Source organism: Rattus norvegicus, chromosome 4, assembly GCF_021556685.1.
Source record: "Rattus norvegicus strain SHRSP/BbbUtx chromosome 4, alternate assembly SHRSP_T2T, whole genome shotgun sequence".
NCBI classification, from domain to species: domain Eukaryota; kingdom Metazoa; phylum Chordata; class Mammalia; order Rodentia; family Muridae; genus Rattus; species Rattus norvegicus.
The window spans coordinates 41,454,220-41,469,943 of record NC_141537.1 but is presented as its reverse complement, the minus strand read 5'-3'; the positions used below and the strand labels follow the sequence as shown (position 1 = coordinate 41,469,943).

The 15,724-nt window shown below is 38.0% G+C and overlaps 1 protein-coding gene across 2 annotated transcripts in view; it reads left to right on the top strand.

Moving 5' to 3' along the window:
- The window catches only part of Thsd7a (thrombospondin type 1 domain containing 7A), a 446,922-nt gene that overhangs the window by 230,528 nt on the left and 200,670 nt on the right, over window positions 1-15,724 (top strand). For both annotated transcript variants that reach the window (XR_015685737.1, NM_001191970.2), the window contains 2 exon segments: window positions 6,074-6,322; window positions 8,853-9,034. Coding sequence is in view for 1 of the 2 variants with exons in the window: in NM_001191970.2 (NP_001178899.2) it covers window positions 6,074-6,322; window positions 8,853-9,034 (431 nt within the window). In the remaining variant the exon portion in view is untranslated.

The following is a 15,724-nucleotide window of genomic DNA, read 5'->3' as shown; positions in this document are numbered from 1 at the left end:
ACCAAACATTCATGAGATTTTCCATGCCTGGTACTGGGGATTTTTATTAAAATCCATCTTAGGTGGTATAACTTCACTTTTTAAAAGAATAAAATAATATTTCGCTATGGGTTTTCAAGGATCTTTAGTTTATCGCTACCTCTCTCATCTCCCACTGTATTGCCCTTTTCTCCCAGTTAAAAGTCTTCCCTCATTAACTCTATTATCTGCTTCATAACACCTGTCCTCTCCCTAGAGCTCCATGACATCTACCCTCCCTGGAACTCTTTCTCTTCTCCTCATGCAGAGGTCCCTTTGTAATTTCCTAGTTTGGGAATACTTTAGGATATATCCTCAAGTCTACAGATTCAAGGAGAATCTGAACCAGGAGAAACAAACAAACAAAAAAAAATAGACTATAGGTGGCATTTGTCATTCTGGGTCTGGGTTTGTCTCACGCACTGGCAGTTTCCAGTTCAGTTCTCCATTCCTTTACTGGAAATTTTCATGGTTTCCATTTTATTTGTAGCTAAATAGTTTTGCAACTTACCACATTTCTATTATCCATTTATGAACTGAAGCACATTTAGGTTGCTCCCACTCCCTGGCTATGGTTGCTAGAATGAGAATAAACAAACATGGCTGAGTAAGTATCTGCGGGGTACGATTTCAGCCCTTCGTGTATATGACAGGGAGTGGTATGGTATCTCAATGACTGTAGCTAGTGTACAAGTCAGTGAGGTCAGTATGGAAATCAGTACAGACAGCTCTCTGAAAGCAAAAGGTACGTCTGCCATAGGCCTGAATGAATGCAAAGCTTTCTTTTTAATAGTTTCTTCTATTATATATTGCATTCTGACCACAGTTTCCCCTCCCTCCACCCCTCCGCACTGCTATTTTTTTCTTTATATCCACTCCTTTCTCTTTACTTTGCAGCAAATAACAGACCTCAATGAAACAATAGCCAACTAGAGCAAAATAAGATACAATAAGACAAGGAGAAAGTCCTCTTATCTAGGCTAGACAAGGCAATGCAATAAGAGAAAAAGAGTCCCAAGAGCAGGCAAAAGAACCAGAGACACACCCACTCCCACTGTTAGGAGTCCCACAGAAGCACTGGGCTAACTGCCATACCAGGCACACACAGAGGACCAGGTGCAGACCCATCCAGACCTCATGCTTGTCAATGTCAGTCTCTTTGTGCTCACTTAGTCCTGCTTAGTTGAGTCAGTTGGCCATGTCCTACCAGGGATCTTCCATATCATCTGATTCCTACAATCTTTCCTCCCCATCATCTGTGGGATTCCAAGCTCCAAGGGGTGGGACTCCATGGGGATCTCTAATGTAGACTCTTTCTCTATTACTAACTCTCTATTATAAGGCCAAGAACTCAATCTGTTTTCTTTTCTTGTCCAATATGTTATTTCATGACAGATTCTATCAATTAAATGTACCTCAATCTGAAAACCTATACGTTACATGTAATTTTTAAAAAGCATGCTATCTCCTTGCTCACTGCTACAGCCTGCGCTCTGATGGTTCCATTTTCTCTCTCTGGCTTAGCCCAGGATGTCACGCAACCAAACCCCAACCTGAGAAGGCTGGGAGCTGCTGACCCTGCTCCATGGGCTACCTCTCTCTCCAGGCTAGCTTCACCAAACTGCCATCAACCACTCCATCTTCTCTCTTTCTCCTGCCCGCCTTAGCTCTTCAGAAGAAAAACATTAGACAGCGGTGTGATTTTAAAACCAGCCAGATAACACAATTGCTGGGCAAAGAATCTCCTGCCCTAATCTTATCAGCTAACAGCTAGCTCCTGCAAACCTTCTTGGTCCCCACCTACAGTGGAGGCTGCATCCCCTAGGTGCCCGGAGGCCTTACATGGTTGTTCGTGCCTCTCCATCCTAAGCCTGGCAAAAAGCCCCTATCTCCTTCTTTGTGTCCCTTCTCCCTATCTTGGGACCTGCAAATCCTACTTGACAGTTTGCCCAACAATAAGCTCTCACCTTCTTTATTGGCACAATCCCAGTTAGGGAATCTGCACTTCCCCTACATCTATAATATATGATTAATATTCACTGTAGCATTCACCTACTACTTCAAGTAACCTTGTGTGCCTCTCCTCATAGACTTAAGTGATTCTAACTTAATTACTATCATTCTGTCTTTGTGTTTCTGAATCACAGTGTTACGGCTTCTTCAATTGTACTTTTAGAAATTTGAGGCATTATAGAAAGTCACACACACACACACACACACACACACCCACACACACTTTGTATGTGCCCTACCTAGAAGTAGTACTCACTATTAAATATCATCTTGTATTTGTTTAATTTTCTTGCATTTGAGGCTTACATTGAAAATAACATTTATTAGAAAATCGTTTTTAACTTGCGATAGCTCCTTAATTAAATTGGTTCTTGGCAAATCCATGGATGTATACAGTGCATTCTGATATTCTGATTACTATAACCCCTGTCCTCTACCTTCCCTCCTATTCCTAGCATGCTGCCTCTATTCCCACCCCTTGAACATTTGTGCTTCTCTCTCTCTCTTTTCTTCTTCTTCTTCTTCTTCTTCTTCTTCTTCTTCTTCTTCTTCTTCTTCTTCTTCTTCTTCTTCTTCTTCTTCTTCTTCTTCTTCTTCTTCTCCTTCTCCTTCTCCTTCTCCTTCTCCTTCTCCTTCTCCTTCTCCTTCTCCTTCTCCTTCCTCTTCCTCTCCTCCTCCTCCTCCCTTCCCCTTCCCTTCCCCCTCTCCCTCCCCCCTCTCCCTCCCCCTCTCTCCCCCCCCCTCTCTCTCCCTTTCCCCCAGATTCACTGAGTGTTAACTACTATCATTGCTGTGACCATGGGTTTGGGAATAGTGTTTGTTTGGGATTTCTAGTAGTTACTACTAAGTTGCTGTAGAGTAAACAAAACACTTGTAAAGCATATAGTTGGCACAAGCATGGGATTTTGATGCCCAGATTCCAGTTTGTTCACAGTTTAACTTTGGCATCTGCCTCAGCTAAAGCAGTAACTGCAAATCTTATGATTTAGAGCCAGTTAAAGCTATGAGGTGTTTCTGAGCAACCACATGGTGGCTCACAACCATCTGTAATGGAATCTGATGACCCCTTCTGGTGTGTCTGAAGACAGCTACAGTGTACTTATATACATTAAATAAATCTTTAAAAAGAGGGTGAGGCTGGAAAGATGGCTCAGAGGTTAAAAGCACTTACTGCTCTTCCAGAGGTCCTGAGTTCAATTCCCAGCAACCACTTAGTGGCTTACAATCATCTGTAATGCCCTCTTCTGGTGTGTCTGAAGAGACTGACAGAGTAACCATATACATGAAATAAATAAATCTCTTTAAAAAGGGGGGCTGGAGAGATGGCTTGGTGGTTAAGAGCATTGACTGCTCTTCCAGAGGTCCTGAGTTCAAATTCCAACAACCACCTGGTGGCACGCAACCATCTGTAAGGGGATCTGATGCCCTCTTCTGGTGTGTCTGAAAACAGCTACAGTGTACTTATACATAATTAATAAATAAAACTAAAAATTAAAAAAAGACAGCTATGAGGAGTGTCTGAGAATGGGATGGCCAAGGAAAGAGCTCTGATTTTAGAAAAATTTCAAATTCCATACCACAATTTTGGGGTGGCAGAACTTTGGCAAGCTCTCTAACTTCTGTCAGGATATTTCTGTGTAAGATGAAGTTACTGACACATAAAGAGGGTAGAGAGATTATCAAATTAAGTCCATGAGTTCAGCTTTAAACTTAGTGTTCAAACTGACAATGTGAAGGATAGTACCACCAACAGCCAGTGTTTTAAATGCACTTAGAAAGATAGGAAACAGGAAATCGAACCAACCCTAGTTGTCAGTTCCTCATCTGGTGGGATGAAACCCAAAGTTGAGATGCAGGTATATATTATATGGATAATATACCTATTTACATACATACACACACATATATGTGTATGTATATGTATATATATATATGTATATATATAAAACAGGTAGATGAGGAGATAACAGAAAAGCTTCATGGAACACTGAAAAGCTTCATGAAACACTGAAAAGCTTCATGGAGCACTGAAGTCAGTGTCTCCTTGATAAAATCTCATAGTCTTAGTCTCCAATCATTTCATAAGGGTTTGTCTGTTCTGAGTGCTATCACATGCACTAATGGCCAGAACTGTGACTGTCTACCTTGTATTCATATTTCTGAAAGTTGGGTGAATTTTCCTAAAAGGCTCATTTTATCACATGCGATGTGACATAGTAACATAGTTGACATATCAGTTTGCATCGGTTAACCAAAATAATTGTAGAGTAGACAGTAAACCGTTGGTAAAATTATCTAGAAAAGATTAAAATAGATTATTTATCTTTCCACTGAACATAGACTGTGAACTTTTAAAGTATTATACAGAAGACAATACATGTTAATGTAAAGGAAATAGTATCAAGAAAGGTAATCAATCTAAGAGGAAACAAAATAAATTACATACATTTTGTAAAAATGGGGTTATAGGGGACATTATTTGGTCATTTATTTTTGCTTGACTCTCAGAAGTAACTCCCAATATGAGGATGAAAATTTGCTCATCACGAAGAAAATTCAGTAATTAGTGTTCTACCTGAGGACACCATTAATGCCTGTACGTACACACCATTTGAACACATCTGGGCATTGCTCTGTTGTAGAGAAACAAAATTAACTCACAGACCTCTTTTTAACCATTCTCCGATGATTTTCTTTTGCTCACTCTTTTCAAGTTCAACAAATGGACTTTGATGTTTTCAGCTTTAATTGGCTTCTGGGAGTATAGTTTTCAAAAAATATGCATGGTGGTAGGATTAAGTCAACAGGATGTAAGTTGTTGTAGTACACTGGACCTGCCTCCCTCTGTGGGCAATTAAAACAAATTAATATGAAACCCGAAGGAGAGGGAATGAATCAGTCAATTTTCCCATCAGTCCAGACAACTATCACCACGACCAGGTTTCCTCTGTGAATGTATTGAGTCTAGACAAGAGTCCAGCCAAGTACAATTCCAGGAAAGCTCAAGCCATTTGGACCCTTAGCTGTTGACATTCATAATGTCATCTTTTGCATTATCTGTTATTACAATTTGAATCAAATATGCCTCAGATTGAAGGAGGATAAAAAAGACAAGAATTTGAACACAAATATTTTATTGGTAGTCATTAGAGACCTACAGAGCATATTCTATAACATGTAGGTAAGTAAATGAACATTTTTATTATTTATTATGTATTTAAGCAGGATATTCACAAGTATTTCATATTCATTAGAGAGGTTGGTGATTGCTTATTGGTTAAAAAATTGATGCTCTTCCATGTTCACAACTCAGAGCCTACATCAAGGAACTAACAACTATCTTCAATCCCAGCTACCAAGAACCAGACACCCTCTACAGGATGCTGCCCACACCATACGTACACGCACACATACATAGACCCATAAAAAGTGAAACTTAAAACTGTAGAAATCAGGAAGTTTGATATACTTGTATAAGCATGTATTATAACTGTAAGTCATAACTGACATAAAATTATGCTAAGGAACATATTTAATTATGTTTTATACTCCAAAAATATGAATCTAAGCAGACATGCTTATTTAAATTATTAGAGTAGAATCGAAAGTAAGATATATTAACAGCTTTAGGGTTCTCCTTTTCTAAATTAAACTGAGAATGAATAATAATCAATGTGGTAAACTCAGCATAACTCAGTTTCTCTGTGTTCCTTTTGTTCAATGTCTTGTGAGTGATTTAACAACCAACCTCTCTCTCTCTCTCTCTCTCTCTCTCTCTCTCTCTCTCTCTCTCTCTGTCTCTCTCTCTCTCTCTCTCTCTCTCTCTCTCTCTCACACACACACACACACACACTCACAAAGGAAGCAAGGCAAATATTAATGTTCAGCTTATTTCTCCACCATACTTTACAAATGTTAGCATATTTGCAGTGATACAGTAAATCGTGTGTCTTCATAGGAATTAAACCGTCCAATCCGATTTTCTTCTGGAGTCTCTACCTGCCTGCGAGACTAAGGTGAAAATATCAATGCTTTGTTACAGCTTTTGCCAACAAGAGAGACTGCCCATGACCTTCCAGTCCTGTGTGATCACCAAAGAGTGCCAGGTGTCTGAGTGGTCGGAGTGGAGCCCGTGTTCAAAAACATGCCACGATGTCACATCTCCTACAGGCACTCGAGTAAGGACAAGGACCATCAGGCAGTTTCCAATTGGAAGTGAGAAGGAATGTCCGGAACTTGAGGAGAAAGAGCCCTGTTTGTCTCAAGGAGATGGAGCTGTCCTCTGTGCTACGTGAGTAGAAGGAAGAATGTGGTGTGCTTAAATGCCATTCCCCTCCATCTATCCGATGTGACAAATATTTAATACTTGTTATATCACTATTTTGATGTAAATATTAGTTCAGACTCAATAGTATGGAAATGGTGAGTTTTCTTGCATGTTATAAGCAGAAAACTAGAGTATTTCACTACATACTTTATCTGTTACAAAGTGTCAGAATGAAAGCATGTTTAACAGCTGCAATCCAAATCTTCATGAAGGCTAAAGGTTTAACAGCAATTCTCTTAGTGTAGTCTATATATCAATTGGTGATTGTTTTAGTTGATGACACACAATGAAGATTTTAGACTGGGCAGGCTGCACATATCTCTCTTGCAAAGATTCAGTACCATGAGCAGAAATATAGGCAGTATGTGAGTATGTCCATGTCCCAATAAAACTTTATTGACAAAAGCAAGAGACAGGTTAACTTTGCCTTTGGTCCACTGTTTGTCAGCCTCCAAGCTTTTAAATCATAGATTCCTATAACTTGCTAAAATTCAGTATTGAATGTAACAATTTTAATTAAGACAAGAACTATATCAATGTAAGTGGCTTTCAGGTGTGGGAATTTTGGGATGTTTTGATTTTCATTTGTTTTTTGTTTCACTGCCTACACATATCATAGTGCATAGTGCTTAATAAATGTTTATTGACTTCAGATGAAATAAGACTAGTTCTGAAATATTTGCCACTCTAACCTCATTTTTCCTTAAACATATTACTTCCAATATATTACAATGAATCATCTTAACAAAATTTCTTTTTTGAATATAGAATATTATAAAGTAACTTAAAACATCTTAGCATGCACACTCCACTGGGAGTTTATCTCAACTGTTCATAGATTCAGGAGACATGAATACAGTTTAAATTTCAAAAACCACTGAAGAATCAAATCAATACCCTTAGTATACCCAGACATGATACCAAAATAACCATTGTTTACATGAAGCTTTCTACCGCACTTTGGAATAATCCAGTCTGCGCATACAACAAGGACTAACAAATCCTGGAGGTATTACTAACTATGGTGGTTCTTCTTATTTAGGAGTTGAAGGACCCTGTCCAGAGTTCTAGGATGTTGTTTCTCCCAGCAGTTTCTTCTGTTTCTTTGTTTGTTTGTTTTTGTTTTTGTTTTTGTCTAACAGTGGTGCCTCACTTTTTAATCTTTTCAATTTTCATGTAGCACTAATAAAATAAGCAGATATTGCCGGTGGTCTTTATCGTCTCCATTTCCTAAAGAAGCACTTTCCTTAGAATATATCAAGTGAAAGTCTGTTTGTATTGCAGGACTCCTTAAATGATTTAAATTAGAGCACCTTCTAGGTTTTTTTCTTTTAATTTCCTTCTAACTCCCACAGGAAACTAGTTCTTTGCTTTTACTTTGTCTGTCCCCTATTCCTATAACCAACCATCAATGATCCATGTTTCTAGAAATGCCCTTTCTTCTTAAACAAGTGAGTGCCCTTTCTTGATGTCTCCATCCCACAACTCTACAGTATCAAAACCCCACCTGTAAAAATGAAAATGGGAAGCAATCTCATCTTCACAGGCAAATTACTCACCATTGACAGAGCCAAGCACCCGGAACAGACATCTGAGGGCACCTTTAACCTTTCTGTCTAATTGAGATAAGCACATCCATTTATATCTATGTTAGCTATTAATCGGATCCATGGGGAAGTGCCTGGGTTAGACTGACAAAGTGCTACTTGAACCATTTCCTCTGGGCTTTTAAGGTATCTGTTTTCCTAGAGGTGGGAAAATGCCATCATTTTCTATTGTTGGTGACATGAGGAAATGCTTCCCTGTGTGTCTCCTTCTAGAGAAAGTAAGGCTGACAAGCTCAATATTCCTTTCACATAATAATCTTGAGTGGAGCTCTGAAAATCAGTGTTGCTCTACTAATGGCATAGTCAGCTCTTCCCATCATTCCCTGGTATTCATCCGGAGTTCTGGGCTCTACAGAGCATGCGCATGAAAATGCTCTGATTCCTGACGGTAACGAGAAAGTTCTGAATTGCTGTTATATTTTTAAATCCTAGCATGCAATTATGACTTTGCTCCGATATATAATACGCAATTTTCATGCATTTTATTAAAAGCAAAACAAGTGTTCAGGCTCATCATCACTTAGAATGTTTGGCGTTCTCAGATACAGCCTTCCTTTGTTTATAAGCATCAAGAAAGGGCGAGCTTGAGTTCAGTTTAATTGCACATAAAATTTAATGTTTTCAGCATTATGTTCTTATTTCATAAAATATTGATAAGTAACTTCCAGTAGTTGCAATTAAAACAGGCTTGCTCTGCATTTAACCCCTCTAAAGAGGGCCCAACTGAGGACAATGAAGTAACTGGAACTGAATCAGTCTTCATCAGACTGGGGGGTCTATACTGGATCCAGAGGAAAAGGTTTAAGTTTCAGAAGAAAACCAGAAAAGAGTGGAGAAACATTTTCCTGAATAAACACCTTTGCCACCGCGGCATTCTCCTCATCTAGGTATGGCTGGAGAACTACAGAATGGACAGAGTGCCACGTGGACCCTTTGCTTAGTCAGCAGGACAAGAGGCGTGCCAACCAGACAGCCCTCTGTGGGGGTGGTGTCCAGACCCGGGAAATATACTGCATACAGACCAACGACATCTTGCTCTCCCATATAAATACACAGAAGGACAAAGAAGGTAGGTGATACTCCTTAAATGGCTGACTCATAAAGAGTGAGCAGGTATATTCCCTTGAGGAAGGTAGACAGGCCATGGGAGTAGGAAGAGCCCCTAACATTCACATCGTGGTTGGAGTCCAAGCCAGCTAAAGAGCAACCTATATGAGAGTACGTAAGAAACGTAATACAGCTCTGGATTTAGCCAGGCTTAATTCATAGACAGGTCTATTTAAAACAATAGTATAAGTTTCCTGAATCAGCATTTAGAAGGAATAATTAGTTATAAAACTAACATGAAATTGATTTTGTAAGTATACACATATAGCACAAATATATAAAATAAAAATAATGGATAGGAAGTTTACAAGCAACATTTTGAAAAATTCTCACTTTTATAAAATATGGCTAAGAATAAGCTAGTGAGGATACTAAAATTATATATATTGGGGTTTTATTGATGCTATTTTGTTACATATAGTATATGTAATTTGTTATTTGTATATTATACAGACTGAGCATATAAGCATATCTGTATCTCTCTTTTTCTCTTTCTCTCTCTATCAATCTATCTCTCTATGCCTCCCAACTCTATAACTAAAACATGCTCAGGTTATATAATGTTACTTGGATATATATGGTTTCAGAGCTGAACAGTGTTTGGGGGTTCTTCCCTATAGAACACTATTTCTCTTGCTCTTGACTTTACTTACCTGGAGTTCATTGTCTAGGGTGAATCATCAATGGTATATCTCCCTTCTATGTTAGCATGCCCACTGATCCTGTCCTTGTTCAGGACCTGTTTAGGCAGCTGTATAGATGGGATTTCCTGGGTGAAGTTTCTCTGGCCTCTCTAGGAGACAATTTTTCACAGCAAAATTTTCTTCCTCTGACTCTTACAATCTTCCCACTTACTCTTCTGCTATGATCTCTGAACTTTAGACACAAGAATGCCCATGACTTGTACTGGAATCCTGCCAAATATGTGAGGCTAGTGAAGGAATTGATCTTGGAGGAGAGCCTCCAACCACAACTTTAATAAACCAGCATAATTCCTGACTACATTACAAATACTTTTATTTATATGCTCAGATAACTATAGGGCTCGCCCTCATTTTATTATTGTTATTATTTTTAATTTCAGTTTAAGGGCTCGATGGATATGTATGCAAAAGAGCAAGTGTATTCAAAATGGCCTGGCTGACATTGAAGCCCCATCATTCTAGGCTCAAGTTTATACTGAGAACTTTTCTTCTTCCACTCCCATTATCTGAGTACAGACAAAACTTCCAGGACTAATCAATTCAACATTTCTTTATTTAAAAAATGATTTATTTATTTATTATTTATAAGTACACTGTAGCTATCTTCAGACACAGCAGAAGAGGGCATCAGATCTCATTACAGATGGTTGTGAGCCACAATGTGGTTTGATGGGATTTGAACTCTAGATCTCTGAAAGAGCCGTCAGTGCTGTTAACCACTGAGTCATCTCTTCGGCCCACCAATTCAACATTTCTTATTGGATATCAACAAACTGGATATCACTGAAGATCCAAAGATATACAAAATAGTGAGCATAAATATATGAATATAGATTTCATGTCATAAAATTGTTAAATTCATTAGAATGGTATACAAAACAATAGTTAGAATACACTGAGATAACCTGAAAACTGTGTTTTGGAAAAACTAGTGACAATGGCACCTGAGCAGAATAATGACTAACCAGCTACTTAGAGAAGAGATAGAGAGGCTGGGGAGCATAGGAGTTTCTTCAGGAAAAGAGAGTAAAGTGTGTATTAAGGCACAGCAATGAAGGAAAGTCAGAACCAAGGGACACACAGAATACGGTATATTTGACAACTGTGAATAGAAGAGACCTTCTTCCAAAGTGTGTAGGTTGAGAAATGGAAAAACAAAAACAAAAACTAGAATATTTAGGGAAGAATTCTGAATGAGAATAATCAAGAAAAAAAGAGTCAAGGAAAACACAGACAGAGAAATACATGCTTTTTCAAACAAAGAGTGGCTCCCCTGCCTCGGCAAAAAGAAGCCATGTCAGTGACCAAAGATAAGCACTGAAGTTTTGCAACTTTTAAAATTTAATTCAGCATCCAGCAACTTTTCTCAGCAAGTCAGCTCATTTGTGAATATAGCCTAGGAAATATTTTACTACTCATGTACCTTTAGGTTATAAGATGGTAGCATAAAACACAAATGTTAGTACATTAATATTTTCTTGGCCACTTTAATGGCCGCCTTTTTAAAACTTTTAGGTAGATTTGTTACAGCAATTTTTCAGAGTAGTATAATTTCATTGCTCAATGTAGACCAGATCTTAGTTTCTGCATGTCCATTATGTCTTTTAGGTTATTAATTTCAAAAGATCTTGAGAATTCTAAATAGCAATTGGTTATGTTTTAAATCATTTGTTTCAGAGTCCCTCACATGGCTTCCTGCTTCAGTACTGAAGAGAAACAAGAGTAACAAACAGGAACACAGAATATCATTATTAAACCAAAAGACCGACAGGAACACAAAGAGTATCATTGTTAAGATGTATCAGTTAGAAAATAGCAAATGCCAAAGGAAGGTCAATAGATACAAAATTAATGACTTCAGCTAAAATGAATATTTATGACTCTCTGGTGTTAGCTTTTTAGGAATGTGTATTCTTTATATACTAAGAATATTAATAAACCTCCCTGAGTTTTGTTTCTTTTTTTCTGTAAAACAGCTGGTTCTTCTTAAAAGTTACTATTTTTCTTCCTCAAAACATAGAACATGTGACTTCTCCCTTGAAAATGATCCAGTAAAGCAGCATCCCAAGGGTAATGCATGTGGACTACAAATGAGTTGACTGGCGGACAATTAGGCTGTCCTCTGGGATGATTGTTCATAGCCTGTTCTCCTTCAATAGATGTGAAAAGGCCAGATCTCATTTAGAGAGAGAGAGAAAGAGATGGGGGGAGGGGGGAAGAGAGATTGATCTTAAATTACCCCCTACAACCAAGCTCCATTAGAATACAATAATCTCAAGAAAACTTGATTGTACTATCATGAACAGTTCAAGCCCTAAGCAATCTATATTGCACATGTTTCAAATCACAAATGCCATACTTTCTTTTGTAGATTCACACTGTGTTTTATAGGAGAGCTGTTTTCACAAGTAACAAGTTGTTTTTAACATCAGTTCAAATAGAATCATTTGAGTCAAAAATAATCTTTACATACATACATACACACACACACACACACACACAAAGTCTGATATGAAGTTCATGTAAACTTCCTTTATTATTTTAGCAGGTCTCAATATGAAATGGAATGCTAACGAACTTATTGTCATGGAAACAGGACGCTTATCACTTCATCCATTGTTATTTGTATCATTTTTAAGTGAATCAAACCACACTGTCAGAAAAAAACTCTGCCAGCTTTAATTTCCAGAAAATTAAAACATAAATGATAAATATATCCAAATGTTTCATATAATACACTGTAGTACTCAAATTATCATCAGAATATTGTGAAAGCTAGTGGTAGCATCTATGAGCAATAGGAAAAACTGTATCCAAATGAAAATTGTGAGTACCTACATTTAATCCATGTGCTGCTGCTGGTGGTAGGTAACTCTTGAAAATTTGAAAACCTTTCTCTTACAACATCCAGCGAGAAGACTGCTGTATACCTTTAGAGGAAAAACTTGGCAAGCTCCACACTGAGAATTAGATGTGGAAACCCTGACATTTTCTGTTTACCCATCTGATAAGGATTTCAGGCAGCTTTAAATGGTGGCCAGCATTTAATGGTACCAAGGCAAAATTGACCCTAGTTGGAGGCTGACAGGTTAGAACGTGTAAGGAGGTAGGCAAGCGTATCTTAGAAAGCTGTTAAAAATATTTCTAACTGGGCACTGATCATTGGATGCGTGGGAACAAATTGATTTTAAGTACAATAACCCAGGGATTCTTCCAATGGTCTCATGTGTCATGGAAGTTAATATAACATCATTGTAGGTGTAGATTACAGGAAAGAATAATCACTGATATATAAAGTTTGACAACGAACACTTTTATTGAGAGAAATTAAACATTCATAATTTTTTTGCATTCTGCTTTGTGCTTGAGTAAGCCTAATGTGGTGTACTGAAACAGAAATAAAAGGCATGGTATCTACCTTTTGGAACCAGACTTGCACTGTGGACAAGGTACAATGAAGTTATAGGATAGTGTAAACACAAGTAAACTCTGAAAAGTCAGATTATTCTTGCCAGTGAGTCCTCTGGAGGGAACAGAAACAGGATTGCCACTCTCTGCCGTCCCCTCATGAATACAGAAAGAGAACTGAGATGCTGAAACTGTTCATCCAAAGGGAAGGGACAAATGCAAATAAGAACTCACCTGGTGGGAATTAAATTAAGGGGGTTAGTATTTTACCTGGAGGGGAATTTTGGGACTTTTTATGGGAGGAAGAGCCCATGTGTGAGATTTCAGAAAGTAGTCAAACAAAAATGCAATCCAAGGAAACCTGTGTTGGAGAAGTTCCAAAGTCAGCTAAACATGCAAACAATGACACCATGCCTCTGGCTTAGGACACGTGCTCAGCACATTTACAGCCACCGCTGTAAAATGATACAATTTGTATGAAAAATGACTGCTCAGATGTTTAATGGATTTTTCTCTTTAAAACCCTCTATCACAGTCACACTCGGTCTGCCCATCGCCAATCAAGGAGAACTAATGCCACCTCTGAATTTGAATAGAGTTGTTCGATCAAATGATGAATCAATGTTAATGTATTTTGACCAGTTTGGGCACTTAAAATTCTGTCTTTGTTTTAAAAGTAGTTGAACATTTAAAAACACATTTATTCTCTCTCGGAGTTATAGTAGCTGGCTTGACTGTATTAAGTACTTTCATCTTCGAGGTGACCTTCAAAGGAAACTTAGAACCCCAAAAAGCTGGGATTTTGGCTCTACCTTTCCTTGTGTTCTTTTCCATGTCATTTAACTTTATTTTTCTCAATGGACATTCTTATAAGTAGCTCTTGAATTCCATTTCCAGCAGGATGACTGACTACATTATCTGGAAATCATCTTTTCAAAACTACTAGGCACCCAAGATACAATGTCTTTCAAATGCTTTTAAGGGCCAATGCAAAGCCTTGATTAAGGAATTCCCAGAACAAACCAGCAAAGATATGCTGATGCTTTCTGTGGTTGTTCTAGGGTGGGAAATGGGGTAGTTTGAGGGTTATGCATAATGGTGACTTAGGGGCAGTGAAATGGAGAAGCAGCATGACCCAGAAATAGCACAGCTGCTGTGTCATCTAATGAGGTTAGAGCTCTGAGCGCTTCTGGAATCCCAGCTTCCCTTTCAGGGAGCTGACAGCATAGCAGGTCAGCCTTAGCCTCAAGTTGGGAACATGACCTTGTCTGAAGAGACATGGTGATAAGCCTGTACTCAGGCTAGTTTCACTTCCAAACTGATGGTCACCTTGGGAGTCCTTGGTGGAGAAATAACGTCGGGAAATAAGATAACAAATGGTACCACCTGGGGGGATAAAAGCAAAGGTTAAAATCATTAAAGAACATGTCTAAAGACAGCACAAGACATCTACAGTAAGTGTACCAACCACGACCACACATTTCTAATTCTGTGAAGAATATCATGGACGTCCACATTATTCTGAATTTGTAAATTACCTTTGGTAGTATGATCCTTATTCCAATAGTAATTCTGCAAGTCCATGAACATGGGTGGCCTATCCATCTTCTAGTGTTTTTCTCTTCTTCAGAGATTTAAAGTTTTCATTGTAGAGGTCTTTCACTTCATGGTCACAGTTGTTCCTAGAATTTTTTTTCAGCTACTATAAATAGTGTTTCTGTCATCTCTTTCTCAGTACATTTATTATGGTACATACGTTGATTTTGTATACTGCCACTGCTAAAACTGTAAATCATTTCTCAAAAATTTCTGGGAATTGATTTTGTATACTGTGTTTAATATGCTTGCAAAGAGGGATAATATGACTTATTCTTTTCCTGTTTGTATCTCTTTAATTTCCTTCTCTTGCCTTCATACTTTTCTAAGGCTTCCAGAACTGTATCTAGAGTGGAATAGTAGACATTCCTGTCCCCGTCCTGGTATTCTTTCACATTTTTCTTTATTTAAGATGATGGTTTTTATGTGTTTGTCATATGTAGTCTTTATTAAGGTGAGGTATATTTCCTGTAATCCCATTCTTTCCAGAATTTTTGTCATGAGAGCATGTTGAATTTTTGTCAAAGACCTTTCCTACACCTATCAAAATATGTATGTGATTTTTGTCTTTACATTCATTTTTAGTATATAAAATATTATCAGATTATGTGTATATGTCAAACCATCCTAATAACTTCCTAGTAAAGCTAACTTGATTGTGGCTTTGTGGCTTTCTGTGTGTGTCTGTCTGTGTGTGTGTGTGCATGTGCGTGCGTGCGTGCGTGCGTTTGTGTGTGTGTGTGTGTGTGTGTGTGTGTGTGTGTATGTGTGTGTGATATGCTGATATTCAGCTTTTGAGTATTTGTAATTTTTCTTTGTTGCTGATATGCTTTTTATGAGACTTTGGCCTGAAAGCAATAGTAGCTTCGTGGAAGGTGCTTGAAAATAATTCATTTTTGTTCTACTGTTTAGAATAATTTGAGAAGTATTTGTTGATTGGGATT